General features: G+C 47.0%; 1 protein-coding gene across 8 annotated transcripts in view; it reads right to left on the bottom strand.

Moving 5' to 3' along the window:
• The window catches only part of LOC146871815 (plasma membrane calcium-transporting ATPase 4-like), a 1579909-nt gene that overhangs the window by 317680 nt on the left and 1246862 nt on the right, over nt 1-15367 (bottom strand). For all 8 annotated transcript variants that reach the window (XM_085651731.1, XM_085651670.1, XM_085651690.1 and 5 more), the window contains 4 exons: nt 9606-9767; nt 6927-7141; nt 5647-5889; nt 5278-5519 (listed from right to left, as the gene is read on the bottom strand). In XM_085651731.1, coding sequence (XP_085507857.1) covers nt 5278-5519; nt 5647-5889; nt 6927-7141; nt 9606-9767 — 862 coding nt within the window. The remainder of the gene's footprint in view (nt 1-5277; nt 5520-5646; nt 5890-6926; nt 7142-9605; nt 9768-15367) is intronic.

The raw sequence follows: 15367 nt of genomic DNA, 5'->3' as shown, positions 1-15367 counted from the left end.
GGCTCGATTGAAGGACCTCGGTCAACATGTTGGTTTTCACCTCCAAGGTGGGGAGCTGGAGATCAAGGATTTCAGCAGCCTTAAGCACAACCATAGCATAGGAGGCAGATTCTTCGAATGGTGGGATGGGAGGAGATTGAAGAGCTGTCTTTGGGGAGGCATCTGGCCCACTAGCCTTCACCAAGTCTGCACACCAATTGTCCTCGGCATAGGGCTTAGCAAACTCATTGCCTTGGTCATAGTAATTGTCAGAGTCAGAGCAGAAGAGGGAAAGCAATGAAAGTTGCCTGACATGTGGAAGTTCGAATGCAGGAACTGGCGCCTGCTCGGATTCAGGCACTGTGTCTGTCAAATTTGGATGAGTTTAGGAACCGATGCCTTGTTTGGATTCGGGTGCAGCGTTTTCCAAATTCCGACCGGTGTCAATTTGGCACCAAAGAGGACAATCAGAACCGTCTTCTTATGAGGTGCAGTTGGCATCAATGACCCTGGCTTGGAGTGTGTTTGGGTGGCACAAAGGCATGGGAACTGGAACTGAGGGGAGAAGTGGCTCAGAGGGGCCAGCTGGCGCGAACCAACCGGTAGTAGCTCAGGTGGAAGGCCTCTCAGCTTCATGGGGTCTGAAGGTGTATCAGAGAGAGTCGGTAGAGTTCTGAGGAGCCAGAGCATAACTGCGCGGAAATCTGATCTTGCGCAGTGTGGCTAAAAGACCCGGAAACTCGGGATGTGCCGAATCACTTGCGGAATCGGCTCTGAAGTTGGCTGACTTTGAGAGTAGGAGCAAGACAGCTGGTGTATCTCATGCGTTTTGTTGGAGGGAGTAAAAATGCCACGAAGAGTAGAAGTCCGCTTCAACTTCCTGTGTTTTTTGTGCTTACCGAAGGACTTTGAGCACAACGAAAACCAGCCTCTAGAGCAGCTCCGTCGACTCCCGGAACAGGAGTGACTCTTGGAATTGGAGCAGTCCTGAAGCTGCGTCTTCTTGTGCTTCAAAACATACAGTTTTTCCTAGCGTTCCTGTTGGCCTTCGAGTTCATCAAACGCAGTCTCTGCAGGTATCGAATTCGTGGTCGGACTCCAGACACCACAAGCGTAACAGTGAAAACCTGTCCTCTTTGCGGGTGACATCCCTGGCAATCTGAAACATTTTGAGAAGAAATGGGTATGAGTGCCTGAGAGAGAAGCGGCTCTGGATACATGTCTGGTAGTGAGAAAGAAAGGAACTGACATCAGCATGTAGGAATGGCGCCTATATAGACCAAGCACGTCAGTTAAAGTGGAACGGCATCCGTGCAAAACCACAAGGCGCCACCTTCCAGCTTACAGAGGTACTATGGAAACGTTTCCAGATCCAAACTGACGCCTGAGGAATATTCCAAAGGTGAGGAATCTACGTCTAGAAGTCTCTATAAGTATAGCCGAGTTTTGAGTTGTTTCCTAAAGAGTAACACGGAGGGCATCAAGCAAAGCGAAGAGGGGGTTGTCGCATAAAATGCTGAGAGAAGATCTGAGTGGATGAGTACAGTTGAATTCCATTGCCGATGGATAATGGGGCATGGCGGCTCAAAGCTTTTTGTACCATGCACAGATCAATATTTTAACGACAGGGAGCCAGTATAGAGAAGGCAGTAGTGAGTTGGTGGAATATTGTGAATTAAGCTGGCTGCTGCATTTTGGATTGTCTGGAGACAGTAAAAGAGGTATTGTGGTAGTCCCAGACAAAAACTGTCCAGACATAAAAGTGATTAGGGCCTGGACCGTATCTTTGTGGCAAGCATCAGCCAGAAGGGAAAGGATTTCACCCAGGGATCTAATAATGGAAAAGCAGTTCCTGGGTACCTGATTAATTTGCCTGGGATCTCTAATTTGGATTGTACTAGGTGTAAAGGAGTAATCTAGTTCTTCCATTTACAGATCTATGGTCCAGGGGCAGCTGTAAGAGTAATAACGGTCTTGCCCCTATTTAACTTTAGGTGGTTAGTGTGCATTTATTTGGCAACAGAGGACATGCAGAGGTGAAGTTTTGGAACGTCAAAATTTGAAAACTCGGACCAGATAAGCTATGGGGTAGAGAGACAACGCAAATATTAAGAAGTGCTAGACTGGCCCGGGGGTAAACTAAAAAGAATGGACTGAGTACTGGAGACACAGGAAGGGAGGGAGATACCTTGAATGAGTGAAATCAAGATAGAACAGAACTGCCAATGCCCACCTCTTGAACACGAGTAATGAAGAAATCATGAGATAATGCGTTAAAAGCACCCGAGAGATTGAGAAGAATCAGGACCGCTGAACATCCTTGATTTAAGATGATTCTAATATTTTCAGTCACAATGAGGAGAGCAGACTCAGTACTATGTCAGGGTCTAAATCACCATTTGGAATGGTCAAGAAGGTTGCTGGTTTCTAAATACTTTGAGAAGATCTTATTGACGTGTTTCTCTATGACTTTAGAAGAGAAAGTAACAAAGATATCGGGCAATCGTCGCTGAGAATGGTGGGATCTGCTGATGGTTTTTTGAGAACTGGAATTACTGTTGCATGTTTCCTTGATTCTGGGACTGTAGACTAGGTAAGAGAAATATTATTAGGTTCCATTAGAATGTGACCAATAGAGTCAAAGCAGAGAGGGGAAAATAATCAGTCTATAGGGGAAACCTTAGATGGAGCTAATGTAAGAAGCAGAAATGGGAGATATGTCCAATAAATCTTAAACAGAGGCTCAAGATGGCATCTTATTTGGGGGGGAGATAGTTTGTAGAGAGGAAATGTGAGTTTACATATTGGTGATTTACTGATGTTGGATAGGTTGTTGTAAAATGTTTTTGACAAAGTAATTGAAGAGTTTTCTTCTTTTGAGTAAAGAAGGAATTTGACAATAGATGGTCTTAATAGATGTAGATATAGAGGTGCAACAAAAAGGGATGTAGGTCACTCTAAGACATTTTTGTTAGCTGCTTTGTAGTTAGTCTTGGAAGAAGGCACAAGTTTTCCTCCAGACTTCTTCTACTAATTTAGCAGACCATCCAGAACGCCTCCGCCAGACTCCTCCTGAACATCCCATGCCGCAGCCACATCATCGGGTACCTGAGAGACCTTCACTGGTGCCCGATCAACATCAGAATCACCTTGAAGCTCCTCACGCACGCCTATAAAGTCTTCCACAACGCTCGACCTGCATACCTCAACCACCGCCTCTCCTTCTACAATCCCACCAGACATCTCCGCTCCGCCTAACTGGTCCTGGCCACCATCCCACGGATCTGCAATACCTCGGCCGGAGGAAGATCTTTCTCCGACCTTGCTACGAAGACCTGGAACTCCCTTCTTCTACATCTCAGGCAATCACTGTCAATTCAGGAAGAACCTGAAGACCTGGCTCTTTGACTGAATTGCAGATCCTCCCCCCCCCACCCCAGCGCCTTGAGACCCTAACATGTGAGTAGTCACACTCTACAAGAACCTGATTGATTTATTGAATAATTGACATTTTCACTTGGCCTCGAGTAGTTCCTGTGTATACTAAAGTAAAGGGGCATTTTCCTAATGAAAAAGTGGGCTTTAGAGGGCCAAGGGAACAGAAAAGATGTGATGGCTATGTTTATGTTGGTTAGAAGGTTGAGGATATTTTTACTTAATATATAAGTTAAGAAAGTTAGAAGAAATTGAGCAGAGTGCGCACGTGGGATGGGAGTTGGTGAGTGTAGACTTTGTGGCATTAGGCACGTGGGAGAGGAGTTGGCCTAATGGCTAGGGTGGTCAACCTCGAATCTGGGGAACCGGGTTCGAGTCTCGGCAATGACGCTGAACATCCTGTGATTCTGGGCACTTACTCTCCCTGTGCCTAACAAAAATGTATGTGTCCTCATGTAATGCAACTGGTGCTAAGTAAAGCGCTGTGATACCCGATACCGGGTCAAGTTTGCGCTATATAAAACTCAGTTAAAAAATAATAATAATTAGGTTGGGGTGCCACAAAGAAGAAAGGGACTGCACGAAGATCGGTAATGGATAGGTCTAGAGATCCAAAGGCTCAATGAGATCAAAGCTACGAACAAATGTGGACCAAGAGATGACCTGTCCCGGTTCAGTAGGATGTCATGTAAGGACAGGCCAAGACTATGTAGGCTGTCTATGAGGTGGGAATAATAAGGGTTATTTTTATCTTCCAGATGGAAGTTGAGATCACTTACTAGGATAAAGTTGGAAACTTTTAGAATGTGAGGGTAAATCTACTCGATTAGACTGGGGTTGCTGGATAAGAATCCTGGCTACATAGGATGGCCTAGAGTAGACTGCAGATTGTTCTCATTCCCTAGAGTGACTCCTTGGCAGTTAGGTTTGCAGCAGGAGTTTAAATGTTGTGCAGTTCAAGAAAGTCCTGTTATTAAGGAATGGGCTAATGCCTTCTTGTTTGTCCAGGAAACACACTTCAACATTAATTAACACACCACTTTTGCTACAGGCAGGGTGGCATCCATAGGTCTCATCACAAAGTTCAGGGCTGTGATGTCTCTGACACACCCATCCCTTAACTTCAGATAGTTATTTCCAACTCTGCACACTTTCAGGAAGAGCCTCAATACCTGGCTCTTCGACTGACCCGGAGCAGCTGCACCCCCCCCCCCCCCTCCCTCCCCCAGCACCTTGAGACCCTCACGGGTGAGTAGCGCGCTTCATAAACCCCTGATTGATTGACTGATTGGAACGACTGCACAGGATTGCTGGGTTCATAGCACTGTCCTATCAATGCCATCTTTATTGTCTATGGGTCACAATATACTGACATATAATTCTATGAATTAGCCATTTGACTATACCACGATCTCTTAGACTACACATTTATTTGGGTCGGCCAAATTACTGAGATGCTAAAGTCTGAACCATATAGGTCCACCACGATACTTTGAGATAATACCCATACATCAGAATTTTGCCATCATTTTCTTGACTATTATCAGTTAATGTTCATTCAGAGTTGCAGGTCTCTCTTCATCACCCCCTGATCATGCCTCAGCGACAAGATGATGCTAAATTAAAGCCTAACTCTTATCTACAAAACCAAGACTGAAATTGAAGGTTCTACGAAAAGGAATAAAACATAGCAGATAGGAGGGAAAACAAACTATGAAATCGTATGAGAGCAGAATGAGGTTAATAAATGCTACCTATTCCCCGTGCTCTTAGAGCCCTCCCAGGAGGTCAGGAGTTATAGGAATAGGTACAAAAGGAACATGTTAAAAACAAAAAGTGAGAAAGGAAAGAAGGGTTAGTTACTTGCGCAGTATGATCTCGGAAGCCCCCTTGCTGTACATGCGAAAGCCGCCATCAGCATTCTTCAGCACAGTACTCATGGACTTGCGTGAAGAATTGAATGTATAAACTTTGTAGAGTTTCTCCTCTGGTACTTCATTTCGTACAGCCTGGAAATCTTGCTTCAAATCTAACACAAATCCCAACAGCGAGCACTCTGTCTTGTTCCCCACTTGCCGTGGAAGTCCGCCTTCCTTCTCTGGAGGCTAATGATTCAATAGACCAGAAAAGTAGAAAAGCAAAAAACAAAGCATCAGTTTCACAGTCAAATCTTTTATGAGTATTAAAACATTGCCTTGCACCATTCGCCATGCTTGATGGTCAAACACTCACCAGGATTTTGGATGTGTAGGCGGAGTTCATAGATATTCCATTCACAATAAGTTCCAGCACTTTGGGATGCAGGGTTTCAGGGTCCGGGATCTGTCGGTAGTCAGTGCCGCCAACATAGGCTTGGACTACAGTCATGCGATTCATCGTTAATGTTCCAGTCTTATCAGAGCAGATGGCTGTTGCATTGCCCATGGTCTCGCAAGCATCAAGATGTCTCACCAGGTTATTGTCCTTCATCATTTTCTGTAGGGAGAAATCAGTGACACAGTTACCAAAGGGGACTGCTTAACTTGGGATGTAGTAACATGTTATTTTTATCGGGAATTTATAGAGCACACGTTCACCATAAGGTCTCTTGGCGCTAAGGTAGAGGAAGCAATGACAGAAGCAAGATTAGCCATAAGATTGTCTGAACCGCTACGTTTTTAATGGTTTCCTAAAGCACTCATAATTGACTGATGATCTAATGTCAGGGGGTAGGGTATTCCATAAGTGGGGAGCCATTACAGAGAATCTGGCCCCTCCAAGCTTCCTTTTACATTTTTTGAAGCAATTAGTAAATTCAGTTGAGCAGATTGGAGATGATGGGCAGGAATATAATGCTTAATTCTCATGTACACTAAATCACATTCATCCCCGATGCTGTTGAGGTCCCCAAATTAATGGGGCCTCATCAGTGATCACTCAATGTGGCATGCTCTGGTTGACTCTCACAGTAAAGTAATTATGCTTGAGGGATTTGTGGGCACACTTACTTATAGAGGTTCATCAAGATAGCATCTGCTGCTGGTATCTCTCTGTGACCTAATTATTCCTCAGGCTATTGTGACGGGAGAGGCTGATGTTAGAGACCACTGTCAGTGTATTGTGAGATTTACACATCGCAAGATTTTCAGCCAAGGTCTTCGTGCTCCGGTGCATCGCTGAGGCGTGCTGCTGAGCTGCTTATGGAACATGGTTCTGGACAGTGTGCTCAGCAGTGAGCATTCACAAGTGCATGATCACACACAATAAGATCCTCAGTGGTGATTAAATAAATATTGACAATATTCTGCTCTTGCTAACGTGCTGAAGGAGGAAGATGACTGATAAATCAGGCATCTCCAGTTGATCACAGTCATCCATGCATCATGTAGTTTGTTTTATAATAATTTTTTCATTGTCTAGCTCGAGAACATATACATCACTAAATAAATGCAGGCAATATGTAGAAATACTTCTTACATCTTGAGCTCACCCTAAAAGGACTACGACTAGGATACAATGTCAGACGTAATTACCTTCACGGAGTATGCCAGGGAGATGGTGACTGCCAGGGGAAGTCCCTCGGGCACAGCTACCACAAGGACAGTCACGCCAATGATGAAGAATTTGACAAAATACTGTATGTAAATAGGAGTGCACTCTGCCAGCCAAGCCTTCCCTTGAACCCCGAAAGTGTCAATTACAAAGTATAACACCAAGATGATGACAGTGATTGCAGACATGATGAGACCTAGGAAGAGATGAGTTAAAACAGTTTAAGTTTTGCCACAAGTTACCTTTGATTAGAATTCTGCTGCCCTATTATTCAAAGACACCCGCCTCAAAAACCTCATACGACCCCCCATCCCACATGGAAAACTTCAGCCTAAAATCTAGATTATGAGTTCAGCTTTCTATATGCAAATTCCTGTACATCTCAAATTGGTAACATCAGCTGCAAAGACACATTTTCAAATTGGGCAGGAAACTGTAACGCTTCAACAAGTTACATAGGAGAGACATCTAACGGCAGAGCACATTTACTTATGTCTAGTCGCATACTAATGTAGCACTCAATGAAGGTGCAAGTTTGAGCTGAAATTCTAATAGAGAATTGGAGAGGTTGACAATAAGTGCACCGTTTTAGTCAAGTATTGGAAATACCAAACACCCTGTGAATCCGTTATATCATGTACTATCTTTATTGACCATATTATAACTTTATAACATCAGCAAGAAAATAGTGCTTGGTGAATATTTTTGCACAAGATTATTACTGTATGGTCGTACATTTTAAGTGCCCAAATGCCACAATATAAACCTATCAGCACCTTAAGCTATTTATTTACTTCTCTAAGGTAGTCAGTGGCATACTGGGTATTACTGTGTCTTGTTGAGAGTCTTAAGTTAATTCATAAAACTGAAGTCTCTCGAGGAGAACCAATAATATTCCGTATGCCACTCAGTACCCTAACGGAGATAGACAACATTTAACATGACACAATAAGATGATGGCACAAATGTACATTCCACAAGATGAATTGAGCCGAAGAGGCCCCACACTTATGCCAACATAGTGACTGGGGGCTAACTAAGACATGCGAATCTTACATATTAGCTCTGGTAAATAAACAGCATATTGCCATTCAATGCCGACTCCCAATGTATAAAATCTACCATCAGTCTCAATCTGCAATAGAGCAAAAAGCCCGTGGTGGGAGGTTTGTGTGCTTTGCTGAAGTACAGCTTACAGCAGCATTAAGATACGTGCTACCCCCAACAACTTACAAACGGAAAAGAGTGCCACAAGTCACCACGTAAAGAACCATGACAGAGAGGGATCGACAGTTTAGGAGGCTATTTTACATTGTTATAGCATTTAGAGCATTCAGATCGGATTGTTACATCATTAAGAGATGAAATGATCACACCAGGTGTGTGAATGTTCCATAAATCGTTTCATTCAAATTCTAAAAAGCATACCGGTTAGGGGCATGTTCCGGCAAAGTATACCATTTGAACATTTTTAGGAAAAATAATCTTTAAGAATTCCTAGGCCGTCACTCTGGGAATCAAACTAAGGAGCAGCAGCTCTTCGAGCACTTGCACACAACAAATCATGGGATCAAACAGCAGGTAGTGTGGACCATGTGTCACAACACGTGCTGAAGGAGAGCCATGCAGTATTTTCAAAGGCCCGTCGCTCAATAGTATGCATTTTGTTATTAGCCTGAGACCAACCTCTCCGCAGTCACAACTAAAACACAAAAGTTTGAACCCCAATAGACTGTCCTCTTTGGCACCCTTGGAGAGCAACATCACCAGATGATCTCATCTCTAAGAACACAATTTCACAGTCCTACGTTTTTTGTTTACAAATCACCCATTGTTTTCTGGCATTCTCGTTAAAATTTGTGGAGTTGACATGATCCAAGATGACAACATTCAGAATGTACAGCGATGTTAATGGAAAGTCCAGTACTTGAGAACGGTGTTCACAATGAAATGGAGTAATTTGGTAACTATAATGGCGAGCCATTTCTACCTGAATCAGGTAGCCAGTGGACACTAAAGAGATGTTTCTGGCCTGACTCCTGCAACAACAGTAGCTCAACCATGAATTCTAATCTAAGGTGTATTCAAATTGAGAGTGGCCCAAAGAGCCTGTTCCTCCCAGGCAGAAACCATAAAGTGACTACAAGGCCTATACAGCCTGTTTTTCCCTGGCTTAACCATAAACCTTAACATTACAAAATAAAATGATGGAAGGAGTGTTGAAACTTTTCAAACACTCACCCCAAGTCACAGATCTGAGTTTACTCCATCGTTATTTTCTTTACCACGTTACCCCAGTTTGGACCCAGCCATATGCAAATCAGGTTTAACCCTTCTCCCATTGGAACAGTCCAGCCCTAACTGTCAAGCCAGATCCTCCCTGGACTGGAAACAAGAATATTAGGACCAGTTTCGGGGTATCACTTCTCATCAGCCAGGCTAGCTTGAATCCAGTGGCCCAGCAAGCAAGGGTCCCACGTCCAGGTATACCTTTAACCACTTAGGGAGCACAGAGCAACATCACAAAATAAACCGTAATCGCCCACTCCCTCTGTGCATGTTACAGTTCAAAAAATCAACTAACTTGCTCTTCTAAAACACAAAACAACAGAATGAATCCATTGCCACTACTGATGTTCCACCACCTTTGGGTATCTTACCTGCTTTCCCGATTTGCACTGCAAGCCTGGTGAGCTTTCCCTGGAGCACAGACTTCTCCCTCTTGGGCACCTTTACCGTCTTTTTCTCTTTCTCCTCATTCTCGACTCCGTCTTCACTTTTTAGTGGCTGGATCTCCAGGGGAACGCCATCTTGAGCTTTTGCTGAGATTCCACCCAGGACAAAACATTTACACAGTCAATTGGTAGGGAAAAGTAGTAAGTGCAGACGAAATGGAAAAGTGGAAAAAAGTCACAACTCAACCCAAATCAAAGACACAACAAGTAATAGCAATATAATGAGGCAAATGAGTTCCCTAGTAAATTGCCTGCTCAACACAAGGTTGCTTTGCACAGCACAATCTGTTCAGCAAGGACTAGTAGTTCTGGTACAATCACAGGAGCACAAACAGGTGAAAAGACATAGGTACGTCTTTGCATGTGGCTGCATAGACTGTTAACTAATAATTTGAAGATCAGTCAACAGTATAGTAAGTACTGCTCTGGAAATCACTTCAAGGAATGACAGGTGCTCAGTAGGCATAAAGGGGAATTAATTTAGAAAACTTTTTAGGTTAATGTTGGCCTACTCCAATACTTCCTAGCAGGAGACAAACATCACGATGTTCGAAAGTGGAGATGTAAGGTCTGGGATGTTAGAGGAGTATGGGACTGGACAGGCCTAGAAGATAGCTGCCGGTTACAGCAGATCACCGTGGCCACCGAGCTACAATGTAGGATACTATTTGCCAATAACCCCGTACATAGTCCTCAAACCAGCTGCCTTGAGTAAAATCTGTTAATCTCATTATATGAATGACTAGCTTATCTGTGCTCCAACTAACCAACAGGGACATGTGAGTATGTGGGTTGCATGCAATCTGTTTGACAACCTAGGCTAATTTTGATAGACCAATCAAAATCATCCACGTACCTTTCATAGACAAGCCTTGGAACTCAAGACTATGGCGTTTTCTTATCAAGGAAAGGTATAGATCACAGACTAGCCCAAACAATTTCTATGATCTGGGATTTCCAATCTTTATAGGCCAATTAGTTCTCAAACCAAGGAGAGGCAAATTCAAATCCAATTGAGAAAGAGGAGTCGTATTAGAAGGAGTTATATATCATATGTGTACTCACCAGCTGTGTCTTGGTGAGTGCTTGATTTAAGCCACCTTAATGGCTTTGTAGGCCCTTGGATCTACATAAAATTACTATCTGTAAATTGGACTTGCACTAGACTCTCATTCCATCACAATTGTTGGTCACTAGCAAACATTCTAAATTTCAAACAGATAGGAAATTGAAGCCACTATTTTAGCCTTGTTTAGGATTCAATGAGTCTTTAATATTCAAGTGCTTTATAATGTTAAGGCAGATTTTAAAATAAGTACAGAAGTATAGAACTATTGCAGTGACTTTTGGGTTAGAACATTTCTTTTAACACAGTCCATCCTGCAGGCTTGAAGTATGTGGAGACATGGGAAGTAAACCATGACATGCAAGTGGAAAATACACCACTCACTATTGCCAGTAAATATCCATAACCAGGGGTCTGTAGAGTTTTTTAAATTAAATTATGAAAACTCAATTTAGTAATAGATGAGCAAGGTGATCTGAATATTCTTTTAACCACACTGGCTATGTTTCTCTGAGTTCACTATGATATGTAATTAGAATTTTCGTCATTAAAAACTATCCTCTAGGGGCGTGGCCAAGATGGCGACCTAGATGCACGTGTCTTCGTGAGGCTCCTCGCCCAAGACTCCTTCCTCCGGCCAAACCGTGCTCCAGTGTCCCCAGTAAATAACATTTTCTGGCCCTCCCGAGCGTGGGAGCGTGGAGCTATGCCTGGGAGAGGTCCCGGTGGCGCTACGCACTGAAACACCCGCCTTTCTGCCCCGCGTCCGGAGCCGCGTAATAGAGCCGGGCCGGAGGCTGTAGGAAATTCAAGCAGCCGGCAGCAACGGCGAGGCCTCTGAGGGCCCGATAATCATCTCCCCCGACTGGGAGAGGACCACGAACGAGACCGCCGGGGCAAAAAAGATCCCACCGCTGTCCACTGTGAGGGGCCTGGGGGTGCCATCCATTCCCGGGCCGGCAACGCAACATCCGAGGACGAGGCTGTGAGGCTCACTCCCCGATGGACAGAAGGTGAGGAGCGGGAGCCGGGAGTGGCGGGGAGGAGGTGCCGAGAACGGACCTGAGACTGGGCCCTCACAAGAGAGACCAGCGGCGTCAGGTGGGGACTCCAGTGGCCTCCGGCTCTGCCAGCCTCGCCGGGACACTTACCAGCACCGGAACTCTACCGGCACCCATGGCGCGGTCCGTGGGGGACGGATATTGACCCTGGGCAATAACGCGAGGCTGAGGCCGGGTTCCGGGCCTACACCAGCAAGAGGAGGAGAAGCCAGACCCGGGGCCTGAGGACACCCACTACTCCGGATAGCTCTCCAGATACGAGCGGGGTTCCCTGTGGGCGGCGGCCCTACCCGGGGGAGCTCCGCCGTGAGCCATACTCTGCGGGCGACGCCCCGCCACGACCTGTACACCTCCAGCACGGTGATGCCTCCCTCATAGGCGCCGCGGGGGCGGGAAGGAGACAAGGCCCGGGACACCTGCTGGCCGTTGCAGATGGACCTGGAGTACAAGAACCGGAGCCCTACGCACTACACCACAGATACGGTGAGAAAGGGGGTGAATGGACCCTTCAGCTGTGGACGGGGTGACTAAAACCCTCTACATCACCTGGTACAGCACTGAGGAAGTGCCGACAGAGCAATTCCGGCCTCTGGCACCTAACGTGGCACATAAAGCACCGACCCCGGGGGCGAGCGGTCCTCCCGACCAGTCACGCCATACGCGGCCACCGTCCTGAGTTCGCCGGCCCATTGAAGGGCCTAAGCCAAGAGACACAACCCATAAGAGGAGGTTCTGCGAGTCCCCAGGAGGCCTTGGCACCCAGACATCGGCTCCTTGGACGTCCCTTGGGAGTGGACACACAATCATGACCTCCACACGCAAGAAAGGAGAGCGTACACTAGCAGACATGCTCCAAAAGGGACCCACTAGAGGGGAAAGGGGCTCTCCTCTCCCGTCCCAATCTAAACCACTACCAACCACTGCTGACGGAGAGGTGCCAATCACACGAGCGTTTTTAGAATCGCTTTTCAATACCCTTCGGGAGGACTTTCATACACTCAAACAGGAGGTGGCCAGCGAGGTGCGGGAGATTCGGTGCAACGTTTACGGCCTGGGGGAGAGGGTGGCCGCAATTGAATACAACGATCACACCCGAAGCGAGGAGCTAGAACACCTCCAACAAGAACTTATCCGCCTCAAGAGCAACAGGTGGACCTCCACGCGCTGAGGATCTTGAAAATAGGTCTCAGCGGAATAACATACGAGTCCAGGGGAGTCCCATTGTCCGCGGATGTAGCGCTATACCTGCAGGGTCTCTTCAGAGACATACTCGGCGAAGGTTCCGACTTCAAACTTCGGATCGACAGGGCACACAGAGTGGGCCCAGCGAGACGCGCTACGGCCCCTCCTCCTGATATTCTCGCCTTTGTTTCCGATTTCCCCCTGAAGGAGAAAATCCTAAAGGAAGCTAGACTGAAACAGCCTATACAATACCAAGGCCACACAGTGGCACTCTTCCAGGACCTCTCCTCCATCACGCTCCAAAAGAGAAGGATGTTCAAAGTCGCTACCTCCTTCCTAAGAGACAAGGGAGTGACATACTCATGGGGCCACCCGTTCCGCTTGATCTTCCGGTGGAATGGCGCGCTCTGTCAATCGAGGTCCCTCCAAGAAACATGTGACCTCCTGGGCCTCGCTCATCCCGACCCTACAAATTCACCACCGCAATCCCAACAGGCACGAAACAGCGCATGGCAGAGGGTGCGCAGGCGAAGAACTTCGACAGCGATGGGTCTGAAGCCAGATCACGCGACCCTGTCACAGGAAAAAGCAGCAGCCGTGGATGTAGTATCCAGAGACACCTCACACACTGCCTAACTTAACTCTCAGCGGGGGACACAAATGCAGTCTCATAGCTGGCCGGAGGGGTGGGAGGGAGGGGCGGGGGGCCGAACGACGTTGGGACTGCATGCTCACACAGGTAAACTCACCATATGCCTGCGATGCCGATGGGCAGGCATTGGACCTTGACTGAAGGGAAGGGGCTCCAAGTTGGGGTTAGGGAGGGGGTGGGGGCCTGGTTTGTTGGTAAGGGGAGGGAGGGTCTGGGGGTTGGGGTAGTTGGGGGGGGGGGGGTGAACCGGTGTGCCACATAAGGGGGGATAAGAGAGGGTCACCGAAAGGAGGCTGCCTCCACAAGGGCTGCGCATTTTTCAAGACTAAAGTCACTATGCCAGACAGCACCCTGAAGGTACTTACCTTGAATGTGAAAGGGCTTAATAATCCCATTAAAAGACGGGCAGTGCTATCCTATCTAGAAAACTCAGGCGCCTCGATCTGTTTACTACAGGAAACACATCTCCTATCCAAGGACTGGCCCAGGGCGTTCCCGCACCAATTCTTCTCCTCCACCACTGACAAGAAAGCGGGGGTGGCGATCCTGTTTGCCAGACACTTTAGAGGCCAGGTGGGGGACAAGACAGCCGAAATCAGAGGCAGACTCCTAGCTTACCATGTACAGGCGGGAGGAATGGCCCTGGTAATAGGCTCCATATACGCCCCCAACTCTGGACAGGAATCCTTTCTACAAGGGGCCCTGTCAGACACCATAAGACACCAAACAAGACTTACTCTAGTGGGCGGTGATCTTAATCTGGTTATGGACCCAGAAATAGATAGATCAGGTCACCATTATGGTTCAACAGGGGCATTATCACCAGAGGGGAGGAAGTGGTTGGTTAGCAGGGATCTCTCAGACATTTGGAGGGAGGCTCACCCACATAGTACTCACTACACCTTTTACTCCCACGCACACCGCACTTATGCTCAGCTGGATCACTTTATAGGGTCTTCGGAACTTACTGCAACAGTCCAGAAAGTGGACATTGTCCCAGCCGCACTCTCAGATCATGACGCAGTGACACTTACGATAACCATCCCCCGAACTAACATGCAAAGAGGCCGCTGGCGCCTTTGAGAGGCTTTATTACAACGGAAAGGGATAGTCCAACAATTGCACAAGAGCATTATTGACTACCTGGCACTTAACGATAAGCCAGACGTACCTTTGACAGCAGTTTGGGGAGCACTCAAAGCAGTAGTCCGGGGGGGACCTCATTGCTGTATCAGCAGCGGAGGCCAAGGATCGCAAAGAAAAACGGGAGGCACTCTCGGCTAAGGTGTCCGAACTAGAGAGAGTGCATAGTCGCACTGGAGCCCCCAGAATATGGCGACAGCTAAAGGCGGCGAGGGCGCAATTCGCCGGGTTAGACCTGGACCGAGCGGAATATGCAGCCCTACGGCTGCGCTATACCTATTACGTGGGCGGCGATAAGACGGGGCGACTGTTAGCGAGCAAGCTCAGAGCACGAGTCCAACGGTCCAAAATCACAAACCTATGCGACACTCAGGGCCAGGCGCTACACGACGATGACAAAATAACGGAGGCCTTCCGAGTCTTCTACGCCTCGTTATATAGCGCGGATCCATCTTCAGACGCAGGGGGGGAGGCCTATCTCAGCGGGACAGCTGTAACAGCGCTCAATGCTGAGGGTGCTGCTTCGCTAGACGCTCCCATTCGAACGGAAGAAGTGATCAGCGCAATCTCACGCCTTAAGCCC

Source organism: Triturus cristatus, chromosome 1_1 (genome assembly GCF_964204655.1).
Source record: "Triturus cristatus chromosome 1_1, aTriCri1.1, whole genome shotgun sequence".
Taxonomy (NCBI): domain Eukaryota; kingdom Metazoa; phylum Chordata; class Amphibia; order Caudata; family Salamandridae; genus Triturus; species Triturus cristatus.
This window is presented reverse-complemented; position numbering and strand designations above follow the sequence as displayed.